At 38.0% G+C, this 24067-nt stretch overlaps 1 protein-coding gene across 1 annotated transcript in view; it reads right to left on the bottom strand.

Annotated features, from left to right (window-relative positions):
• The window catches only part of dnah7 (dynein, axonemal, heavy chain 7), a 111663-nt gene that overhangs the window by 46910 nt on the left and 40686 nt on the right, over positions 1 to 24067 (bottom strand). Inside the window, exons 29-43 of the mRNA XM_052142623.1 lie at positions 23380 to 23478; positions 22954 to 23202; positions 22302 to 22451; positions 19240 to 19422; positions 16796 to 16972; positions 12192 to 12323; positions 10322 to 10543; positions 7844 to 8041; positions 4748 to 4903; positions 4256 to 4424; positions 3528 to 3654; positions 3210 to 3429; positions 2230 to 3102; positions 1754 to 1983; positions 752 to 1082 (exon numbers count right to left, since the gene is read on the bottom strand). Of these exons, the coding sequence (XP_051998583.1) occupies positions 752 to 1082; positions 1754 to 1983; positions 2230 to 3102; positions 3210 to 3429; positions 3528 to 3654; positions 4256 to 4424; positions 4748 to 4903; positions 7844 to 8041; positions 10322 to 10543; positions 12192 to 12323; positions 16796 to 16972; positions 19240 to 19422; positions 22302 to 22451; positions 22954 to 23202; positions 23380 to 23478 (3516 nt within the window). The remainder of the gene's footprint in view (positions 1 to 751; positions 1083 to 1753; positions 1984 to 2229; positions 3103 to 3209; positions 3430 to 3527; positions 3655 to 4255; positions 4425 to 4747; positions 4904 to 7843; positions 8042 to 10321; positions 10544 to 12191; positions 12324 to 16795; positions 16973 to 19239; positions 19423 to 22301; positions 22452 to 22953; positions 23203 to 23379; positions 23479 to 24067) is intronic.

Genomic DNA, 24067 nt, shown 5'->3' with positions numbered 1-24067 from the left:
TACTCGGCCATACTGCCTCTCTGACATTTTTAATTATATTAAACTTTTTTATATCTTTTTAACGCATTGTCGGATTTGAAAGAAAACTGGTATGCTTCATCAACATCATGTCCTGAGGATACATGAGCAGTTTGCGACAGCACCACATAGTGGTCAAAATGCTTTTTCAATATTAGCTCCAATTTTGGTTTATTACTGCATCTGTGTGACATACCTGTGTGGTGTGGAGATGAAAAGGGTGCCGGTTCAAGCCCAGCTCCAGGCAAGTTCGAAAAATGTAGAAGTTGCAATGAACATCGTATCAGGACTATTCTTTCTTTCAGTTGTGTTTGATATCAACTATATCGGCTCTTTTGAATGCATTGTCAAATTTGAATGGAAATTGGGATGCTTACTGAATGATTGCAGTGCTGATTGAGTTTGTGATTTTCGTCTTTGTTGTAAAGTTACTTCAATATTAAATTGTGGTAACCGCTGTGTTTGGCTGTGCTTACTGTCAGCATGGTATGACACTCTTGTTGTTGTCAACCACGAGGCAGTATGGTTCAGTGGATTATGAATAGAGCTTTAATATGGAAACGTACATGTTTGAACCCTACTTAGGATGACTTGTATACCAGTGTACATTTGCAATATACACCATAGCCACTCTTGATGGTCCTATAGGTCATATAGGCAATGTAGGGGGCTTGGCCCCGGAATAGCTGCTTACAGCTATATTATTATAAATGATGTTGCTTGTTTCTCTGACCTGTGTGGTGAGTGTGTCCAATGCAGCCATTGCAGTTTGCAGAATGGGCAAAGCAACAGCCAGATCTGCATCACATTCATCTTTGATGGCCTTGGCAGCCATTGCCTGCTCGTTGGCCACTGCTTCATCCACACGAACCACCTTCTCGGTCTTGGTCACCTCCACAGACTCATGCTGAATGACTATCATCATCTCATCCACTTTTTTACTGGCCACAACCAGCTGAGGCTGAAGGGCTTCCAGCTCCAACTGCATTGTGGATACCTGAGTTGCGGCCGATTCCAGCTTTTGGAGACCGACCTCATAACGACTCTTCAGCTTCATGACCTCACTGAGAAAACAAAAAGCAGAGATGCTGTCATCATCAACATCATCATATTGGCACAAGATTCTGATCACACAGGACAGTCTGCACTATTTTTTAATTGTCAGTTTCTGTTGTTCTTAGTTTTTTTCAATATTTCGCCCCATTTTGAAGTTAAAGAGGTTCTTATAAAAACACAACTCAAGAGCCCTGCATTCTGTTAGGTCAGTATGTTATAATCGAGCTACCACAGGTTGTTGTGTAGTGGAGCTGTCTGTCCAAGTATACATGATTCAATGCGTAATTGAATATTTGAAGAAAGGATGTCAACTGAGAAATTGCAGGTTATACACGTTGCTCTTCATCTCTGTCTTTCGGAGCATGCGCACAATGCAGAGGTCAAGTCTAGTCCAATTAATGTGTATATATATTCTGGACGAAGCCGAGCTGCAATCACATTATGTAGGTCAGTTAGTCTGACTTCAAATTTCAGTCGGACTACAATTTCAGTCGGACTGAAGCATTTACATGATATTTAATAAAGCTGAATTATTGTTTTAGTCTGACTGAAATCAAACTTTTATAGTAAATATAAACTTACTGATTCGGCTATGCTCTGTTTAGCTGTTTGTTTTAACTCTTACACTTAAACACAGTCAGTTATTCTAACACAATGTCTCTCAGAGCAGATGCCTTACTCTCTTCTGTGCTGCAGCAGGTGTTTGAACATGGAGATAAGCTCCAAGTAGGAGGTTGGTGTGACATAGTTGTAGCGTTGAAGCTCAGAGAGGAATTGTGCAGAAAGATTAATGGTGGAGGTGTGAAAGCTCTTGCACATGTTGATGCAGCCATCGCGAGTGCTGTCTGTCATTTCAACATCCTCCAGAAAACGAGTTGCCACAGCCTGCAGTGCATCTTCTGGCCAGCTCTGTTAGTTGAAGGTGGGGTTTAAACATAACAATAAAATTATATTGTTAATCTTTGACTAAATAAAAAATGTAAAATATATTTGGTAAAACAAACGGTTCTCAAACCTTTGACAAAAAAACTAAAAAAACAACAGCACAATGTAAAAATGCAAACCTATTTAAACAGTCGATTCTCTTGCAATTTTAAGAGATGTAATGCTTTGAATAACAGAAACACAACCTACATTGTATTGTAAAGCACTGACCTGAAACCAGTCAATTGTGCAGCAGTTAATGAGAGCAGGAAAGCGTCTCAGGCGGCTTCTGAAGGTGTCACCAATAGGACTCATGGCCAGTACCACATGCAACTGGCTGCGACAGCGCTCCAAAAACATGTTAAAGAGGGCCAGCGGGCTACCATCTGTCTGCTTATCACGGTCACGTTGACGGTCCAAGACGCGCATACGTTCACAAATTTCCTGTTTCTCATCTACAGCAAAGACATTGGGAACCTCACCTGTATTTAACAAGTTACTCACATCTTCCAAAAATGACTCCAGTTTAATCTGAGTGTCAGTGAAAAGAAAGACCCCATGCGTGTCACCAGATGTGGACTTTTGCATAATGAGTTTAAGGTCATCCCGCCACTCTGTTACTCCATAACTCTTGGAGATCTCCACCTGGAAGAGTTCAGCTTCAGCCATGTGGGCAGCCAATCGGGTCAGCGACTGACGGCCACTCCCTCCAACTCCCACTAAGAGAGCATGACCGCAAGGCTGTTTGAGAATGCGGGAAATGCGACAGACATGTTCAATGGCAAATCGGAAAAGGACAAGATTCATGGGAGCCTTGCTGATGTTGTTGTACTCTTCAAGATGGGCCTCCACCACCTGACGAAGTTTCTCGGGGTCACCCACCTCGCGGTAATTGCGGTCATCACCCTTAGAGTCGTGAAAATCACAGAACATGAGGCTCCGAAGGTCATCTTCGGTTACTCTCCCATCTGAATCACTGTCCAGATGCTTGAAGAGCTGATGGAAGTCTTCTTTAAGATGAGACTTGGAAACCTCTTGCAGGAAGCCCACCATCCACGCACAATCAGTCGGGTGAACTAAACGATCATAATACACCCTTAGGACCTACATAAAAGGATTGAGAGATGTCAAAATGTCAGTTTATCTAATATAAAAGATCAGTATATAAGTGCAGTGTTTACTGTCCTATCATGTTGTGGGTTTGCAGATACCTCATGCACCCATAGGCGTTTGATCGCTGTAGGGTCATCTGCAGTCTCTGGCCGTGACAGGCAGATCCCCTGGATGACACGGGAGAAATCTCGCAGGTTGAAGAGGTAGTGGGATTTTGCTGGGGTTGGCAGGAGATTCTTGGTGGCTTCCTGATACACAGTCATAGTGGCATTGACGATCTGGGAGGTGATGCTGGCAAATGGTTTGGGAAATGGAAATCTGAGAAAAGGTTAAAAAAAAAAGACATTTAAAAACAGGAAATTGATTAATTTTTGGATTTTCATTTTTTTAATCATATTTGTATGAAGCATTACTACCTTATGATTAAGTGCCAGTCCAGAATTCTTGAGAATATGGTGAACATGGTTTTGTCATCAAAATCATTAATGGTCACTGTGTTGAAATGACGTAAAAAGCGAGGAGTCACGGGGTTCCTACCACCACCTGCACATGACAATGGACATGTCAAACATGGAAAGACATGGCCAAGTAGTCTCCATTGTCCAATCTATTAGGCTGGTTGCTTAGTCCATCCTATGATATCAGACTTGTTTTCTTGGTTTGCTACAACAGAATTATGAATATCTCAAAGTTGCACATAGGTACGATCCACTTCCTAAAGCATGACAGTTATAATATACTGTGACCACTAAAACACTGTGATCTAAAAATGATCTTCATGTGGTAACATCAAAATGAATTTCTATTAAAGTAAAAAATGCAAGTTAAAATGCCTAAATCAACCTACATAAGGCTACACCACTGATAGTAAATGACAAGGCTCAGATCAGGTAGAAATAGCTCATTACGGTAACAAATGCAAGTTTTGAGTTTGTACAGTAATTGGTAATCAATGAAGATTTATATCCAATAGTACTGGTTAATTGATTGATTGATTGATTGACTCATTAATTAATTAATTATTTAAGTCCACCACCTTCTTTATCTTCATAGTTTCAGTTTATCCCCATGGTCTGTTTGTGTGTGCATTTTCTCTTAGTATAATTATGCCTGTAAAATGATAAAATTTACCACATGAACTCACCAGGAGGACCCATGGCACACATGATCTGGATGTCCATTAAGTTGATCATGGAGCAATCCTTCAAGTCATACCAATTCCAGTGGTCCAACCACTGCCGCAGGAGCTCCACTGGAGGCTGGGCTCCATACGTTTCTTTTGCTGGCATGTTTACATCATCAACAAACACCACCTGACAAGAGTCAAAATAATAAATAAAATAAAAAATACTTTTTTTTTTTAACACTACTGTAATGTTAAATTACGGTATACTGATGCTCTAACATTACAGTGTTGTATTCTATAGTTGTTTCTTAACCATTGTAATCATAAGTGTTGAGAAGGAATTAAAGACTCATTTTATGAAGTTTATGAACTTTTCATTAAGAGTTTCAGGCACAAATTATAAACATAACATAAACTGAAGAATTGCAAAGTTCAATTTGAATGAGAGCGAATCATAAACTCTACAGAAACATAAAGAAAATTATGTTTAAAGCAGATTTCCCAATATACCATTTTCTTTCCTAGGGGAGGGCCAAACACTCCTTTCCGTCTCTTGTCGAGTTTAGACATAATGATGTTTTGGGTCTGCGCTGCAGTCGTTTGGGCTGAAAAGTTGATTAACAGAGGACTGTACACATCTTTCTTCAGATGATTCAGCAAAAAGTCCTGTGGTGGATTTGGTGATACTTCATGAATTAGACTTGGTCACTTCGTTATTTCTAGTTAGCACAGATATTGCATCACAATACATTTTTTAAACCTGTGTTGAAAGTGTAAAAAAAATTATCTTTCTATTAAAATGTCTAACACTTGCCATTAAAAGAGACGCTGTAAGTATGCAAGTCTATGAAAATTCTTTCTAATATGCAAATTATATTATAAAGGAACACAGAAAAGGTTAAATGGATGGCTTTAAATCCCATTAATATCTCAGTTGATCTCAAGATGAAAACTAACAACATGCACAACCAACCTAAAAACACTTCTTATGGATTAGCCATGTGTTGACAAATTAATGTAAATGTATGCACATCAGAGAGACCTCATTCATTACAGTTTGAGACGCCTGTGAAACTAGTTGTTACCCTTGTGCCTGACATACAATCTCTTTTATCCCCTAAACTCAGTGAAAGAGCAATGTTGCCAAGTGTGAAAAATGACAATTTAATATTCATGTTCTGAAATGAGGTTGATGAAGTCATCAGCACCTGCAGGCATTTCACACTCAAAACATGGACACTTTGAGAGTCGTTTAAGCATTTTGTACTTTTTTGCCAAAGATTAATGAGGGGCAAATTATGAATAAATAAATATAATTTAAAAATAAAATGGAAAGAGGAGTACATATAAAGTGAGTGTGTGGGTGCATAAATTAATCCTATTAAAACTAGTTCACTGAAATAACTCTTGATTCAGATTAGATTGATTTGCATGAGACTTTTGGACAACATTACCCAGTTTCATTTGAGCTGAGGTATGTCATTGCTGCCAACATATGGAATTGCAAAAATAATGTCTCTTTTCAAACAGTTTTCTGTCTGTCAGACAAACATAATCCCGCCCCAAACACCAGTCATTGGTTGACCCAATGTTGCTGTGTCAGGCTGGTTGAAATGCTGGTTGAAATGCTAAAAGAAACTGAGCAATGTTTTGATATTGCCACAGAGTCACAGTGTTTACACTCTTCAGGAAATCAACTAAAAAATGGCTTACTTATATTTGTCTCTGCATATTCAAATCGATCACTCATACATTTAAATGTAAGTTAAAAAGAGCAGGTATGACACATACGTGAAATTTATATTTTGTTTAATTCAGAAACTTTACCAAGAACGGTTTCAAAATAAGCTAACTTTTGCAACATTGCGTTTCTTTTGGAAAAAAATTAAATATGCATTAATTCAGTTCTCATTACATTTCTTAATGCATTACTGACTGGATTGTAAGTGCGAGAACTGGTGAGAGATCCAGAGGGAAACTGCGGTATAATGCAGCGTTGCCTACAGAAGGCAAATTGACAAAGGAAAATCAACTTGCAATATTCAAGTAGTATTTTAAATAGTCGATTGGTGCTGAACGAATATTCAATCAGTCGATTACTTGTGAACATCCCTACATAACCCAAGCACATTCTTATCTCTAAATCAAAAAGAACTTCCCCTCCATAGAGGAAATGCCATCAATGAACATTGAACTTCCACTATGGCACTTCCACAGTTGTGAATGAGGAGTTTTTATGTTGGTGACACAAGTGTGTGTTCAGTATGTAAAACTAAACCATAAGGTAATGCCGGTACTTTTTGGCTGATCTCCAGCCGTGTGAATTTCAAACCATACCACTGACCAAAAACTGATTTCATGCTGAGATGGTGTGAAGTTAGAGAGAGAGAGAGCAAGCATTCAGCACTAAATACAGGACTATACCTATGGACAAGACTAATACTGTTCTTGTGTTTAAGAAAGTACAGTATTGTTTGGGGTTTGGGCAGCTCAGCGAGTAAAGACGCTGACTACCACCACTCAAGTCGTGAGTTCGAAACCAGGGCGTGCTGAGTAACTCCAGTCTGGTCTCCTAAGCAACCAAATTAGCAAGGGAGGGTAGAGTCACATGGGGTAACCTCCTCGTGGTCGCTAAAATGTGGTTCGCTCTCAGTGGGGCACATGTTGAGTTGTGCGTGGATGCCGTAGAGAATAGAGTGAAGCCTCCACACGCGCTATGTCTCCGCGGTAACGCGCTCAACAAGCCATGTGATAAAATGCGTGGATTGACAGTCTCAGATGTAGAGGCAACTGAGATTCATCCTCTGCCACCCGAATTGAGGTGAGTCACTACACCACCATGAGGACTTACAGCGTATTGGGAATTGGCCATTCCAAATTGGGGGAGAAAAAGGGGAGAACGAAAAAAAGAAAAAAAACGTCTGTTGTTGTTCAAGAGATATTGAATTCAAAGATTTTCTGCCTGGTAAAGTGTCAAATTCTTGAACTTCTGTGTGAATTATATTTATGTGAATGTGATTGTTATTGGTTTAAGTTTTAAACAATTTGTTTTTGAATAGCTGTAGATTCCAGCAGAATCAGAATTGCTCAAGAACTAGCAAATATATTACAGAACACTACTCAACAATAAAATAGAATTTGCAATTAAAATGTAACTTTTTTCATAACAAATTATATTAGCATAACAGAATTCACATTTCAGAATTTGGTATGTCCCACTTTTTGCTTTAAAGATAGCACACTCTCGAGCTGGAATAGACTCCACAAATTTGTGCAAAACTTGATGATCCATCTTATCCTGAAATAATTAAAAAATGCGCCAAAGAAAGTAAATCTGATCCAGTTCCTATGGTTAATGTCACAAATGTTCTTATTTAATTAGTGACATAGAAGTAATACAGAATCTTAAATATTTCTTATTCATTTTATGTCATTATGTTCTATACTTTGTACATTTTTCAAAATCCTATGTTTACATTTTATTGTAATCCCATATTGTCAATGTGGACTCAGGCTTTTGAACAGGAATGTATATTTCTGACAGGAAAGCCAAACTAATGTATTAGAAGACTGATATTCATTGTAGAAATGCCCTGTAACACTCACTAGAATGTAAACACTCTTGCCAGTCCCTGTGGGGCCAACAAAGACAGTGGGCTTCTGATGAGTGATGAGCAGCTCCATGAGAGCAGTGTAGCGTATTGTGTTCTCCGTGGGCACAATTATTTGATTGAACTGCACATCTTTGGGGATGGGGGGCACAGCCTTCAACTCCTCAGTCCACAGCTCCCACCTGCCTGGACCCTGTAAGAGCATCAGTGCTCATGTAAGCCATTTTCACAAGGTTATTGGCTCTATTAGAAAATCAATAAAATAAAGCTTTTTTACTTTATGATTTATTTGAATACTAATTGACATATTTGAATCTAGAGTGTGTGAAAATGGTAAGTTCACTTAAAAATGAAAATTCTGTCTTTATTTAATGACCCTCATGTTGTTCCAAACCCATATACTTTCCTCTGTGGAACACAAACGGAGACGTTAGGCAGAATGTTAGCTTTAGTCACCATTCACTTTCAATGCATCTTTTTTCCATTCAATGAAAGTGAAGGGTGACTGAGGCTAACATTCTGCCAGATATCTCCACCTGCATTATGCAAAAGAAAGAAAATCATACACGTTTGGAACAACATGAGAGTGAGAAATTATTTCAAAATGTGCATATTTAACTATCTCTTGCATTGTTTCCAACTTTTGCCATAATGCACCCTCTGAATTTTCATCACAGTACACTCTTTGCAGAAGCGTTCTATGCTTCACAAAAGCATTATGGGCTTGTTCATGGTCCTGCCTGTTCAGACAAAAAGGCTTTTATCTACAGCAGAAAAATGTAAGCAATCCATTTCTTCTCTAATAAATGACATTTCATTTTCAGCCTTTATTGAGGCATGAAATTGGCAAATTAGTCCAGGTTATGCCTGAAGTTTTATTACATAGAGATAAACCTTGTGATTTATAACATATAATAAGTGCTCCTGAGCAGAGAGAGCATTTGCTTATTAGTATTTCAGAATGTAATACAAATGATCAGATTCAAATTGCTTAGGCCCCATGAATTGAGTTGTTGACTGTACACTTTGTATGTATTTTAAATATAGAGCAAGCCAAGTTGGCATTTTTTATCCTGAACCAAGCTAGACATTGTAATTGTACAATTGCTCAACATTAGTGAACATACAGAACTCTCAGATGAAATGTGATGAGATGAGAAGCTTCAAAAGTGCATATTGATTTGTCACAATACCACATTTTCAGTTGTTGGAACCGAGACCCAGGGCCGCATTAAGGTACTTAAAGGGCTTATAGTTAGGGTGATGTTGTTACTCTATGACATGCGCTACAAGGATGCATTTTGTTATTTATATATAAGTAACACTGCTGATATGAACAAGTTAAGAACAGCACATTCCAATGGTGTGTCCAGAATTTTTTGACTGGGGTAGTAGCCCATGTGCATTATTGCAGCCCTGCCGATACCAGTAACATTTAAAGATTCTTGATACCACTTTCGATACCACAGGATGAAAATGGTTCGTATGCTATTGAACACACTACTTTAGCTATTATAATGTTCAATTTCAATGTAAATAATAAATTAAAACCATAGCATGTTGTCTTCGAGTGTTTCTCAATTAAGTAAATATTGCTTCAATTTAATCTGTATTTCTGAATTCCATCAAAATTGTCAATAATCAAATGAATCCACACTTTAATCAAATTAAAAAAGAACAATTTCTTTCCAACAAAACAATTCTTTTTTTTATTTTTTATTAAGTGCTAAAGATCTAATAAATATCTGTGTTTTAGGCAAAATCTAAAACATAACATTGGTCTTATTTTCAATAAAGTCCTGCACAACAGAGCATCACATTATAAATGTAAACATTGTTGAAAACATCTATTCAGTAAAACAGCACCCTAGCTTGTAAGATATAGATTCAATAATAATAATAATGTTAATTATAATAATAATAAATAAACACTAGTAATACATTTCTGTCACAATTTCTTATATTTCACATGTGAAGCTTTTATTTTGAATTTAATGTTTTTTTTCATGAATGCATTTCTGGTTCTGTGCTATTGCCAGAAGATTCACACTTCCGGATAAGACGTCGGTTATATGACCCAGTGTAATTATTGAAGCGCAAAATGCTATGATTTAATTATATAATATATAGTCTGCAGGTGCCGCGCATCACATTAAATGAGTGCTTTCTTCTGTCAACTACTACAATAAGCACAGCATGAGTAATGTTTTATTATTTGATATTTATATTACCTTTTTTTATTAAAACAGAAGCCCTAGAGCATGACATCATATTGAGTTGCAAGGTCCAACAAAACGTTTCTTGCTCAAAGCATAGTGAGGCTGTGCATTTAACTTCAGCAAATGAGTTGCAGCTGTAAACTGTATGTGTAAGTGACCATGAGAATTACAGAAATGTAAGTAAAACTTCCCAAATGAGCTCAATCTGTATCTCTCATCATAATTGTTCAAGTGTGTTAAATACATTTCCTGACCTCTTTGAGGAAGCGGTATTCGTAGAGGGTGCCCTCAGTGGGTAACGGCACTGTCAGCTGCTTGGTGGGGGGCTCCACATGTTCTAGGATTCCATGGTGTGTGCGTGTCTCTTCACTGAGACCACCTGCCAGCATCTCTCTCACCAAACCATCAAACTTTACCCGCCCGGCCTCAGTACAGCTCGCCCCAACTGACCACATGAGGCAGAAAACAAAGATACCCTATACGGCAAGAGAAAGTGACAAAGTGGAACAGTAAAGACAGAATCTGCTACAGATTTAAATTTCCTAATTGTGTGTTTGTGTACATGTTTATACTACCTTGTGGGGCCAAGCCAGCGGTCCCCACGAGGGAGATGGCTTATTAAACATACTAAACGCTGATTTTTGGAAAATGCAAAAATGATTGTTAGATCTGTATAAAATCCATAAAATGCATGGAAGTCTATGGAGAGTCCCCACAATAATATAAAACAAAGTTTGTGTGTGTATGTGTGTTTGTGCTTTCATTTTTATGCAATGGGAGAGGTCAAAGCTAGTGGTAGTTGTAAGACTAACAAACAGCTCAGTAACATCTTGCTGTTGACTGTAATTCAATAAAATAATAATAACAATAAAATCGTATATTGGATTTCTTAAATGATGTAAATCATTACTTCGTTCACTGCTCCATTTAATCACTGCAACCCGTTGCTGACCTTCCCACATCTGCTAATTCAGTTATTCCTACATATTCCTTTACAAACTCAATTCCACCTTTAGAATAATCTCCTGCAAAAATGACAACCAATACATTCACATCGTCATTGATTTGGGCAAAATGCTTTGTGTTCTTTACATTCATGTGCAATACACTGAATTACAGCTGAGAAGAAGCAAATAAAGTCATTCCTATCTTTCTAGGCATTGATCCTGTACCAGCTAATCAATGAGACCCGCCGTCTAGGTTGGCACGTTTTGATCCACAGATGTGATCTATGTCTCAAAGGAGCAGGTTGAGATTATTACCCTTGGAGTAGTAATGAACACAATATTGATTGACTTTGGCAATACTTTGGACAACACAAAAGGTGGCAAAAGTTGCATTCAGACAAAGAGATTACCTGTAAGTTATTTGTAAGAATCAAAAAAATATAATGTATTGGCAGTGATCACACAATCCATAAAACTTGCCATTAGCCACGTATGCTTATGAGGACTGAGTAAAACCAAGTGTACTAAATATGATTTTTTTAACCATGAGAGCTGATTACATCAATGAAAAGATGAGGTCCTTGAGATTATGCAGTCTTTCTACATACATGTATTATGACATCTCTACAGTATATCTATACTTTCTATACTATCTCTCTATTGGTCAGATATACTGACACAAATGTTAAAACTCTAGCACATAACGTTTGATCAAAATTAAAATAGATTTTTACATTTTTGGGAGGTAGCAAGGCCATTGGTTGCTAAGGTGTTTTGAGTGGAATTTAGCATATTGCTTTGTGATTGGTAGGTAGGTCTGGGTAGGTTTTAGGTGGTTGCTTAAAGGCCCAAGTCAAAAGAGCCCACACTAAAATCTCTGAGGTACTCTGGTCCTTAGAGTTTTACTGTTTGATCGCTTGAAAAGCAATAGCACACCTCTTCTCCAAAAACTGGACATTATGAGGAATCATTCATGTCTGTTGCACAAAAGGAGCAGCAAATGTACGTTCTAAAATGTAATACATCAATCTCTAACCCTAAGAATGACCAATAATATGATGCTTGCCTTAGAAAATCAAATCAATAATCACAAACAATGTTGTTAGTTTTTGCCCCATCTTAACAATAAATGCATACCAAATGCTTGAGTAAATCAGTTTCTGAATGCTGCTCTTACTTCCAGCCAGGAACAGATGTCTCTCTCATCCATCCCCTTCATCTGGCTCTCCTCTCTGAACTCATCCATCATGCAGTCCATCAGATTCATCAGAGACTTCACCAGGCTTGTGTTGGATGTGGGAGATAACTCCTGAATGCAAACACAAACACACTTCATTAGTCTGGACCTGGAACCTGCAGCTAGATGATTGTTTGTGTGCCATCATACTGGGCAAAACTGTCTTAAGGGTACACAAGACATTCTGTGATACAGGAATATTTAGGTTTTCAACATGAGAGAATAAATAATAGCACAATGCTTGAATAATAAATGAGAAACATAAGATAATTGAGGCTGTAAATGAAGAAGAATGAAGAACCGCTTGCCCAAACAAAAATGGTATTAACAAACGTGCACTACAAGCACTACCAGACAAAACATGACTCTCAGGAAAAGTGTTTTATTTTTATAAAACATTTTAAGAAAGCACAAAATTAGCTTTTTATTTGAATGAGCTTACAGAGTTCCGGCTTGGAGATCGGAAGAAGGAGACCCTATCAATTCTGGCCAAATTTCTGAGATCATCTGATAAAGACCATGTGTTACGTGAGGAGTAAAGGAAGGCTTTTTTGTAAGAACCATGGCATTTTCTTGTACCCAGACTTTGCAAATTCGACAAAAGAGAAACTTGATTGATTCAAGGAATGCAAGAAACTCTTACATCAACGGAAGGTCGCTTTTGCATGGAGATTCTTGGCCAAATTGAGAAGAGATGGTAAGGATGGTTGTAAAACATTTACATGGCCACAGAAAGCATTGTCCTTCATAAAGTCAATGGACTGAGTAAGTTACTGTGTGATGCAGCCAAGTGGACCTGACTCACTAAACATTCACTTGACTGTCCGAGGAAACTGAGTGCCTTCTTTGTTTCTTTTTGTGCTGTTTCGCTTGTGGCTGGAGTTTGTTTTGTGGAGAAACACACCTTCGGGACGGTTATGTGGATGAATCTACATGTTCTTTGTGCTTATGCCTCATATTTCCTGGAGTTTGTTTTAAAGATTATTATTTGTGTAATTCTTTCTAACAAAAATTTGTATAGAAACACCAAACTCAAGCAATTTGATGGCAAAGATGTTGCGGGGGCTCTCGTAGGCATACATGAACTGTTTGAGTTTAGAGGGATGGACGATGGTTAGCGCTGTAAGTTTTTTCTGGGGGAAGTTCAAGGTTTGTTGCTCTAATGTTGGAATGTGGTCTTTATAATTTAGTTTTTGATACACAATCTATATTTTCTTACATGTCAAAATGTCAAATATTAATATGACTGGATTGTCTCTCTCCACGTGGAATGTTAATGGGTTGGGGCACCCCATATAAAGAAGGAAGGTTATTTCTTTTCTTAAACTTAAGAAATAAGTGTGGAGCGGAGGGGGGGAGCGGCCGATCAGAATATCGCGCGCCCGGTCCCCAATCGGCCTGATGAGGCGCGCGAGGGATAAAGGCGGCCGGTGACGATGGTTCGAGAGAGAGAGAATTATGGGCATGTCCGTCGTGTGTGTTTGTTTATGTGTTTTGGTTTAAGTTTTCATTAAATTATCATTTATATTGACAAGCCGGTTCTCGCCTCCTCCTTGCCCATCCTTGAGCTATTTTACAATATGATATAGTGTTTCTTCAAGAAACGCATCTATCTCTGCAGGAAGCTGAAAAATTTGGGAAGATATGGGGTGGACATGTTTTCTTTAGTGCTGGCTCAAGTAAGAGCAGGGGAGCCATTACATTGATAAGTAAATATCTACAATTCAAATGTCTCAAAACAGATTAAAGATACATTAGGATGAGTCATTTTTGTTCTAGCAGAAATTCAGAGGCAATGTTTGATTGTGGCTAATATTTATACACCTAACGCTGATGATCAGGGATTTTTTGTAGATCTTGAAGGATGTTAGAAGATTCTGGCATCCCTCGTGATAATATTGGGAGGAGACTTGAATCTTTGGATGGACTCAGTCCCTTATCATAGTGAACCAAAAGTGTGTAAGCCCCCTAGAGCAGCACTGACTTTTGAACCCATCTGGTAGGGACTACAAATTGTTTCATCAGTCGATAAGATTTATTCTAGGATAGATTTTTTATATATATATCCAAGTCCCTCATTTCATCTGTTATTGACTGCTCAATTGGAAACGTTTTAGTCTCAGATCATGCCCTGGTGAGTTTAGAGGTATTGCCACATATGGAGAAAAGAAAATCAAATAGTTGCCGCTTTAATGTATCCCTTTTGCAAAATCCTGAATTCCAACAAATGCTAAAGGCTGAAATCAATGTCTTTATGGAGACCAACTGGACCTCAGTATCCTCTGTGGGCATGACTTGGGAGGCAATTAAGGCAGTTCTTAGGGGTTGGATCATACAGTTTGACCAAAAAATCCAAATCATGAGAATTTGTGGAGTTGGAAGGGAATATTAAATGTGCCAAGGCAGAGCTGAAGCACCGAATGTCATCTGATGGCCTCAGAGAATTTACCTGATTGAAATACAGATATAATACTATTTTGTAACAGAAGGTGGAGTTTTGTCTATTCAGGGCAAGACAGTCATATTTTGAGTCGGGGGACAGAGCAGGGAAGCTTTTGGCTAGATATATACAACAGAGAGAGTCTTTTTCTGCCATTCCCTCAGTGAAATCTGTTGGTGGTGAAATTAATGTGAAATAATCAGCCATTTATATTAATAATGCTTTTAAAGAATTCTATCTTGATCTCTATAGTTCCACATCTTCATCTACTGATGAAGGTATCAGAAATGTTGTGGAATCATTAGAACTGCCTAAATTGACAAATTAGCAAAATAATTATCTTGATTCTGAGATAACCTTGGAGGAGCTTGGCGAGGTAATTAAGGCCTTGCCTACAGGCAAGGCTCCGGGGCCATATGGTTTTCCCGCTTATTTTTTTTAGATCTTATGATACAGAACTGGCTCCACTAGAAGTTTATACAGAATCATTAAAGAATGGAAAGCTACCGCCAACCATGACACAAGCCAGGATCAGTCTGATTCTTAAAAAGGACAAAGATCCAAGTGAGTGTAAGAGTTACTGTCAAATTTCCCTGACCCAGCTAGACGTAGAAATATTGTCAAAAATGTTGGGTAACCAATTAAGTGAAGTTATGACATCTTTTATACATATAGATCAGGTGGGGTTTTTTTCATAGCCGCAGCTCTTCTGATAACATTAGGCATTTCATCAATATCATCTGGTTAGTGGCAAATGATCAGACTCCGGTTGCTGCCATCTCACTTGATGCCAAAAAATGCATTTGATATGGTACAATGGGATTATCTTTTTAAGATTTTGGAAATATACGGACTCAGGAATAATTTTATTGGATGGATTAAGCTACTTTATAGACACCCGGTAGCAGCGGTATAAACAAATGGATTAATTTCAGATTATTATTCAGATATATTATCTCTAGATAGGGGCACCTGGCAGAGTTGCCCTCTTTCCCCATTATTGTTCTGTCTTGCCCTGGAAACATTAGCAGATAAGAAGACGATTTTCCAGGGGTGGTTGCGGGAGGTGTGGCGCATAAGCTTTTGCTTTACGCAGATGATATTTTATTAAATCTAAAACCAAAGCATTGGCTCTGTCCGCGTACTGCCCAGTAACTGCTTTCCAGCCAGGTGCCTTCCAGTGGCCCAAACAGGGCATTAAGTATTTGGGCATTTTATTTCCAGCAAATTTGTCTGATTTAGTTAGAGTTAATTTTGACCCCTTAATAAAAAGTTATTCGAGTGATGTGGTCAGGTGGGCTTCATTACATGTATCTAATGATTGCGAAGCTTAATGTTATTAAAATTAACTGCATTCCAAAATGTAACAATCTCTCCCTGTAGATGTTCCCCTCTCTTATTTCAAGCAATTTGATATCATAGCGAAGTCCTTAATTTGGAATGGTAAGTTTCCTAGATTACATTTTAATAAAAAGGCCGATTTTATTGTATTATTATGCAGTCGGTCTCAGACATTTGGCTCATTGGTCGCTTCCACCTGAGAGAGCCCCTCCCTGGATTTGTATTGAACAGGAAGTTATTGCCATTGCAAAGCGTTTTTATCAAACTAATTGGAGAAGTTAAGTTACACCCCGTTATCACGCATTTGCACTCAGTATGGACTAAAGTGTCCAGAGAGTTTAATTATGACATTTATTTAAATGTTGTATAAAGAATATGGCTGAACACTAAATTATGTATTAATAAGTCCCCTTTCTGCTGGTCAATGTGGATTGTGAGGGAGGTTACAACACTCGGTGATCTGTATGAAAGTGGAGTGTTGAGATCTTTTGAAAATTTGGTTCAACATTTTGGGACTCACAGATCTCAGTTCTACAGGTATTTAAAGCTGCACCACCTGCTCTGTATTGTTTTAGGGAGTAGCACACACACAACCTAAAGCGGCAGATACTCTGGGAGAGGTGATTACTGCTTTTGGAAAAGGTAATGAAGCATCAGTGTATTACTCCCTGCTAATTCTGACTCTGAATAATGCTGATTGGAAAAAGCTGCCTTCTAGTTGAGCGAAAAACAATCATTATCTATAGATCAGTTACAGCTGTACCTTAGTGCCTTTGCGAATAAGTTGCAGACATGCAGGTAGCATGCGGTCAAAGATGCCAGTGATAAAATCTTTGTGCATGGAGCTCAGAGTGGACGGCAAAGTGTTGAGCCAGGACAACAGCATTGGCCTCCATCCCAGCATGTGAGGCTCCATGTAGATCATACCACACCGAGATACCTGTGCAGAGAGTAGTCATTTTCAAGCTTGCTTTAAAATGTTCAAAAACAAGTTCTGACCAAAACATTTGATTAGGCACTGACATTGCACTGAATAACTTCTCTTTACTCATTAATTATATACAGTCATAAACATCACATCACAGAGCAGCATACAAACAGGACTCATGAACACATCAGCTCTTACTAAAGGATGTGGACATACTCAAAAGGGTACAAAACTTTTAATATATTACTAAGCCATCTGGCATGGCACATAGTTCAAGCAACTTACATTTCATTAATCTGTGCGGCAGCTGCATTTGGTTACTCTTAAGATAAAGGTCTTTTCTAGCTCAGGTTTGATGAATAGCACATCACCAAGGTTACATGATGGAAACAGCTGTCAGAAACTGGCTCCCATAGAAGGCACAATAGAATAGTAAAGGTGTAAGTAGATTGTAAACTGAGCACGTTTGCACAGGTGTTAAGCCGTGGGACTCATCTGAGCCTAGCTGACCTATGAGAACATGTTAGCTTATTCAATGGAATTTGGTCTAGTTTGCAGCAGGCTCTTTGAGTCAAAGTGCGAAAAAGAGATTGAGCTAGAGTGCTTTCTTTTTCCAACAAAGCAAGACAAGAGATCCAGACAGATTTGATCTCTTTTTCATTTTTCCCTCTGGCTTTTTCTCTTGCATCGTCTTTGATCTGATCTGGAGGCAGTCACAAACAACCCAAAAACACACAGACATTCACACACACTTTGATATTGCTCTCGCAAACATCCCTTCTCTATAACATGCTTGTTTAATCTCCGTTATCATCATCCATTCTTTTAAATCAGAGTCTTCTGCCCACACTGGGTCAGATAGAGCTGAGAGCCATCATTTTAAGAGCCTTTCCTCAGGCTGGGATATGTGAGGCAGATACAAACCATCTTAGCAGAAGACGCAGAGATAAAGAAGGGGAGGAAATCGCGTTGGTGTTTCTGAAAGCAGGAATCCAGCAGCAGCATGCCATTATGTCATTCTTAGGTAGGATGTGAGTGGGGGGAAGAGCAGTGTGGGTATATTATTGTGGCACAGCCAATGAATTGGTTAGGCATCTTTTGACAGGTTTGCCGAATGACAATCCAATTTGATGGCCTAGTTTTTTTGCAACCAAAACATCAAAGACAGAGCCTGTCTTGAATTTGATGGCAATTTCTAAAAGATGTATCTCCTCTGATAGGGATATATCAAATAGTCCTGGGAAATGCAATATATTTTCATAAAATTTCATCATACTTTACCTAATAGAAACAAAAACGTGCACCGTAGACTTGCCTTTGTAGGTGAAATATTTTACAGGAATATCAATGGGAATATATTAAAAATACACAATTGTCTGCTGAAGCATGTATAGCAGTCCGCAGTCTCCACCTCTCACCATCAGAGGTCATACTCACCTGAGTTCTGAGGAAATCATGCACACCTGTGGACGCTTAACTCATTATCAGACAGTGTATTTATACTGGCTTGATTACTTCATCCAGTGTGAAGTATTTGTTTACTCACAGTTCTGAGCATTAGCGACCTCGCTGACATCATCTGTGTTTTGATCTCTTTGCCTGGTTTACTGGATAACTCTTGTGTTTTGTCCTTAGGACTTTGTACTGATTTTTGGCATTGAACTGTGCTTTATCTTTGGATTTCCCTTTTGCTGTGTGCCTTGGTCCTTCTGCTAAATAAAACCTCTGCAAATGGATCTTATGCATCTGATGATTAAAATATCAGTGCTGTAGGTACATCCAAAATTAAATTAGGATTTCAATTCTTGTGTCTTAAAAGAATAGCACTATAATCAAATGCATTTCTCAAAAATAAAATAATACAATGATTATATACTATGCCATAATCAATGACGTGACAGTGTTTCTTGAGGTGCAGAGTTTGCATGTGCACAAGTGTGAATTTGATTTTAGAGCAATTGCAGAGGGGAAGATTTTCAATGAATGACTTTTGTCATTGACTTTTCTTCACAAATAGCTAGTCTGGCTTCAGAAGACTTGAACTATAGTGGATGAGTCAAATAGACTACTATTATTTTGCTTTTTGTACTTTTTGGACCTTCACAGCCCTGGATCGCTGCCTATTTTTATTTTAATAGATAAGAGCCCTTTGTGTTTCTTGGAAGACAGGAAGTCATACAGTTATGGAACAACATGAGGGTACCTAAATTATGATTGAATTATCTTTTTGGGTTAACTATTCTTGTAAAACAAGATTAACATTTGATTTTCCAACTCACCGTAGCTGGTGAAGCCACCTCCAGGTCCATGGGTTCAAAGATGAGACTCATCTGTGGGGACATCTGGATGATCTCCCCACTCATGAGACAAAGCTTCTTGTTGTCGTCTAGTACAGTGTTCATGTTCTCAATCCACACTGCGTCCACTGGCCCATCAAAGATAAGCCACTTTCTGTCAGGACTCTGGGGAGGGAAACAAAATAAAAAATTTGCTGTGTGAGTTGTGGCTAGTTCAAATAAAATAGGTATTATTGTACTTGAATTTTTTTATCATAACACTATAGATTCGAGTCAGACATGCTCGGAAATGAAGTCGCATACCGGACGCATCTGGTGGATGACTTGGCACGTTCTAAAATTGAAACGATGGTTTTCCTTGAATGTACACACACCGCCGCCAATTGCCGTCTGTTGGTGGCGCCCAGCTTCGACTACACAGGCTGCTCAAATTTCTGCAGTGCCACGGAGAGCAACTTGCATATTTTCCAATAAATTCTATCCAAATCATTATCAAAATTCAGAGATTATTTACTCTAGCCTTCTTCATTCTTGAATAAGGGAAAAATCATTGTAACTTTTGTGATTACTGTCTTCCACCTGAACCGCGTAGACATGCCTTGTGTTTGATACCTTTGCCGTGTCCTAGCCATGGCGTGGCATGGCACTTCATGTCCAGTGTTCTACCACCTTAAGTTTCTGATGCAAAGTCCAAGTAAAGTCTCAAGCCTTTTAAGGCCAAGTCTAAGTCAAGTCCCACTGTGTCAGTCTTCGATTACCCTGCCACAGCTTTATAATTTGTTTAATATCACAAGCTTGAAATGCATCCTTGTGTTTGGATCTAGTTCAGCATTCCACTGAAACATGATTTTCCTGTTTTTGTCAAGATCCTGCAGCATTATTTTCATTGCCTTGAGTGAAGCAGTGGCCAACAAATATGAATTTAAGTGTAAACCATACACTTGACACATGTCTGCTCTTATTATGTTGTTTTTTATTCCTCAATTACAGCTATAAGAAGATCTAGGCTTGTTCCTTCTTTCTTACTGCACCAAAGACAGTCAACTGTCAACCACGTCTTCTGCCAACAACTTTGGTAGCTTAAGCATTTCTATTGCAAGCCAAAGAAACAAAGCTTCAAACTGTAATCCTTTGGGAATATGGGTATGACTGCACTATGAACAACGTAAATGGCAGTGCTTACACAGTGGCACAGATTCAGACTTTGTGTTACCATGGTGAGAGAAATATCAAGGCTGTATCCTTAGGCATTAATGTAAGCACTCAGGTTTTGAAATGGCTTTAATCTAAAGGCAGAGAATTTAATGATCATTGCCAGCTTTTATGTATCTAGTAGTGGCTTAAATATGACTGTTTCTATATTAAATATAGGCAGATTGTGTAGGTTTGGGGGAGACTTAGCCTTCCCCTGGCCACAGGCATAATGTAAGTATTTAGAAAAATAGGTATGGATTGGGAATTCTGAATGCCGCTCTGAGATCATTCTGATCGTACCAGCTGGTCTTGGATCAGTTTCCTAACCTTAAATGTAAATCTTAATTACTACTGAGAAGTGGAAAGCTGACTCTAGATCAATGGCTGTGGGCACTTTTTATTTTACATTGATTTATTTTACGATCACTGCATGTATGAGCAAGGAGATTGTCATAATTTTTTAAATAATATTACATTTTAATTATTCATTTTAAATGAATACATTTTTTAAACATATATTAAATAGTGTAATTCTTGAATCAAAACATATTTATGAAACATGAAAAATGATTCACGGACTTCGCATCACAAGGTGAGAGTTAGGAGATGGGAGACAGCATTAGAAACTCGTGTATCTCTCCGTGTACTGCACACGCTCCGTGTACTGCACACGCTCAGTAAGTTAAAGGGAGTACAATCATTTTTGATCAAATTAAAATAAAAAAAATAAAATTGTATTTGTAATAGAAATAACAACATTACAGAAACTGTTTGAATTACTAATATATAAGGAGTAATTCCTTGAATAATGTCAAAGCAGAAAAATATTCTGATCTGTACTTGTGAGAGAAATATCCTTTATTGATAAAAAAAATTGATTCAAACTTGCATAATATTAAGCATGGAATATAAATATGATGCAATAGTGGCAATCTAGTTGCAGTGCATCTTTTTATTTATTTTTTATGATGCGGCCACCAACACTACTTCTTTTGCATCTGGCCCCCAGTAGAAAGAGTTTGCACACCCCTGATCTAGAGTGTTTAGTATGTATTGTGAATGTTGTACGGTAGCATTTTGAGAATTTGTTCCTATTTACATCTTTTCTGTTTTTATTGTATGTATAAATATATATATATATATATATATATATATATATATATATATATATATATATATATATATATATATATATTTATATTTGTTTTTATAATCTCTAAGGTAGTTGGGGAGGGAGGTTACATATCCATAAGGAAATACTTTCAAAGTATACTCTTTTTACTATGAGTGAGTATGAATTCATGCACACTACAATGCCTTGTGATACTCTCTTTAAGTAAAGTCAACAGCAGGTGCATGCAGCGACAATGCACACAGACGAGGACTGTCTGTGTGTTGAGAAAATCTGGTCAGACAGTCCGTGTAGAGTGTGCTGATTATGAAATTTGCTTCAAGCATACTGTTCGCGATACAATCCAGAGCATAGAAAATCGAATTATACTTTGACCTTTACCCCATGGTTTCTTCACCCACCAACTATGGTGTAAAACTTAAAGGGATAGTTCACTCAAAAATTAAACATTTTGTCATCATTTGCTCACCCTCATATTGTTCCAAACCCATATGGATTTCTTTCTTCAGTGGAACACAAAGGCTGATGGTAGTTACCTTCAGCCTAACATCAAACTTTTGTGTTCCATTGAAGAAATTCATATGGACAAACAAGAGGGTCAGTAAATGATGACCGAATTTTCATTTTGGAGTGAACTATTCCTGTTACTAAACCAACATGGTTTGTACAATATGCACAATCAATCGATGTATGGATGGATGGATGGATGTAACTGTACCTGGGAAGTGGCAAATGCCCTATAGCTGACAGCCAGGATGCCATCTGACCACTCATGGGACACAGGATCAAACTGGCCATACAGCTGGCCCATGGTGATAGACTTTGGGTTGATCACAGTTATCTGAACCCTCTTCTCATCCATCAGTCCCTGTATTTAAAACACTTGTGTTATTCATCTTTAATGGTAAACGTTAAACTGATTTAACAAAGGACTGATTTCCATTTCTTTTATATTAGCATGTGCATGAGTGTGGTTTAATGCAGTGATCTATGACAGTTCCTTCACTAATGTGTCGTCTCTGAACATTACATACATACATTTTAAGCATACAGTAAAGCCTAGGACATTTTCCCAGTATGAAATGTGTGAATGCAAGAAAAGTTTCTATTGTGCTATTTTGATACAAATTTACATCCACTTGGAATTGAAGAAAAAACATCAACTCAAAATCATTCAATAAGTAGGATAAAATGACAATCTTATGTAATGTATATGTTGTATGGAGAATTGTAGTCCTACTGTGACTATCTGACTTACACTAAAGTCCACTCTTTAATGACTTCAACATACAGATAACCTTTCATTGTCTGCAAATGTGGTACTACTAATACAGCAGTAGTTTTTGTGAACAGTTGTCTAATTACAGCACCTTTTGACAGATGTCTTGCAGGGCTGCGGCAAGCACACGGTAGGCAGAAGTCTTTCCACCAAAGGGATCTCCCACCATCATGAAGCCATGGCGCACAATCATCATTTCATAGATCTGTAGGATCTTCTCCGCAAAGAAATCAGTGACCTGCAGGTTCATAATAGCACTGTTTTCCTTAATAGCGTCAAGCAGCACACTGTAGTCTGGTTTTGGTAGCTTGATCCCAGGGAATAGATCAGAGGTGATGCCCTAGACAGATTCACAATGATAGAGAATTCAGTGATTATGGAAAAAACACTAAATGTATTGACAGAAGGATAATTATTGGATATTTACATATGCTTTGTTGCTGATTTATATATGTTGATGAATGTATAATTCTTGGCATATGAAGCATACATTGATGTGTTGTGGATGGTGTTGTACCTCAAATAAAGGGAGATCATGAGACAGAAATTTTGGAAGGTTAACATCAATAATAGATCTCAGCAAAAGAATATCCTCATTCTCTTCTGGAAACCTCAGCTGTGAGATGTTAAACACAGGGAGAGAAAAAGGTTTGACACTCAATAACATATTTGCTTGTGCTACCACTTTTTGAAGTCTCCATAGGGAGAATGGCATTCAGCATTCACATTGTCTTTGTTCATTTTTTACAATCACAGTCATTTGCAACTCAGACCCGAGTGGTTTAGAGCGTGCCTCTGTCTCAAGAAGTAATTTCAAGATGGCAAAAGTGTGCAGTCTCGAGAGTGATGGTGCAAAGATTGCTGTGAATATGACACAGACATATTCATTTCATAGAACAGCACAGATGACACAAGCAGGTGCTATTCAAATTTGGAAAAACGAGAAAAGGAAGCAGGAGCTGTCAAGGTCAATGTCTTTTTCCATTTTTCCAATGTCTATTTCAGTTGTGAGAGATTTGCTTTTTGTGACTTTTATATTACAGGTTACTTATAGTTACACTATAGCCAGAACTAACAGAAAACATTAAGAGTAACTATGGCCAAGTACATACAGCAGCAAAATAAAGTTGTCACTTTTTCTGGATGGACCAGCGACTTTGTTGCTGCAGGTCGCCAGTGACTGGTGGTTAGGTCGCTAGTGGGCG

Source organism: Xyrauchen texanus, chromosome 14, assembly GCF_025860055.1.
Source record: "Xyrauchen texanus isolate HMW12.3.18 chromosome 14, RBS_HiC_50CHRs, whole genome shotgun sequence".
Taxonomy (NCBI): domain Eukaryota; kingdom Metazoa; phylum Chordata; class Actinopteri; order Cypriniformes; family Catostomidae; genus Xyrauchen; species Xyrauchen texanus.
Note: the sequence above shows the minus strand (reverse complement) of the source record. Positions and strands in the feature narration are given on the sequence as shown.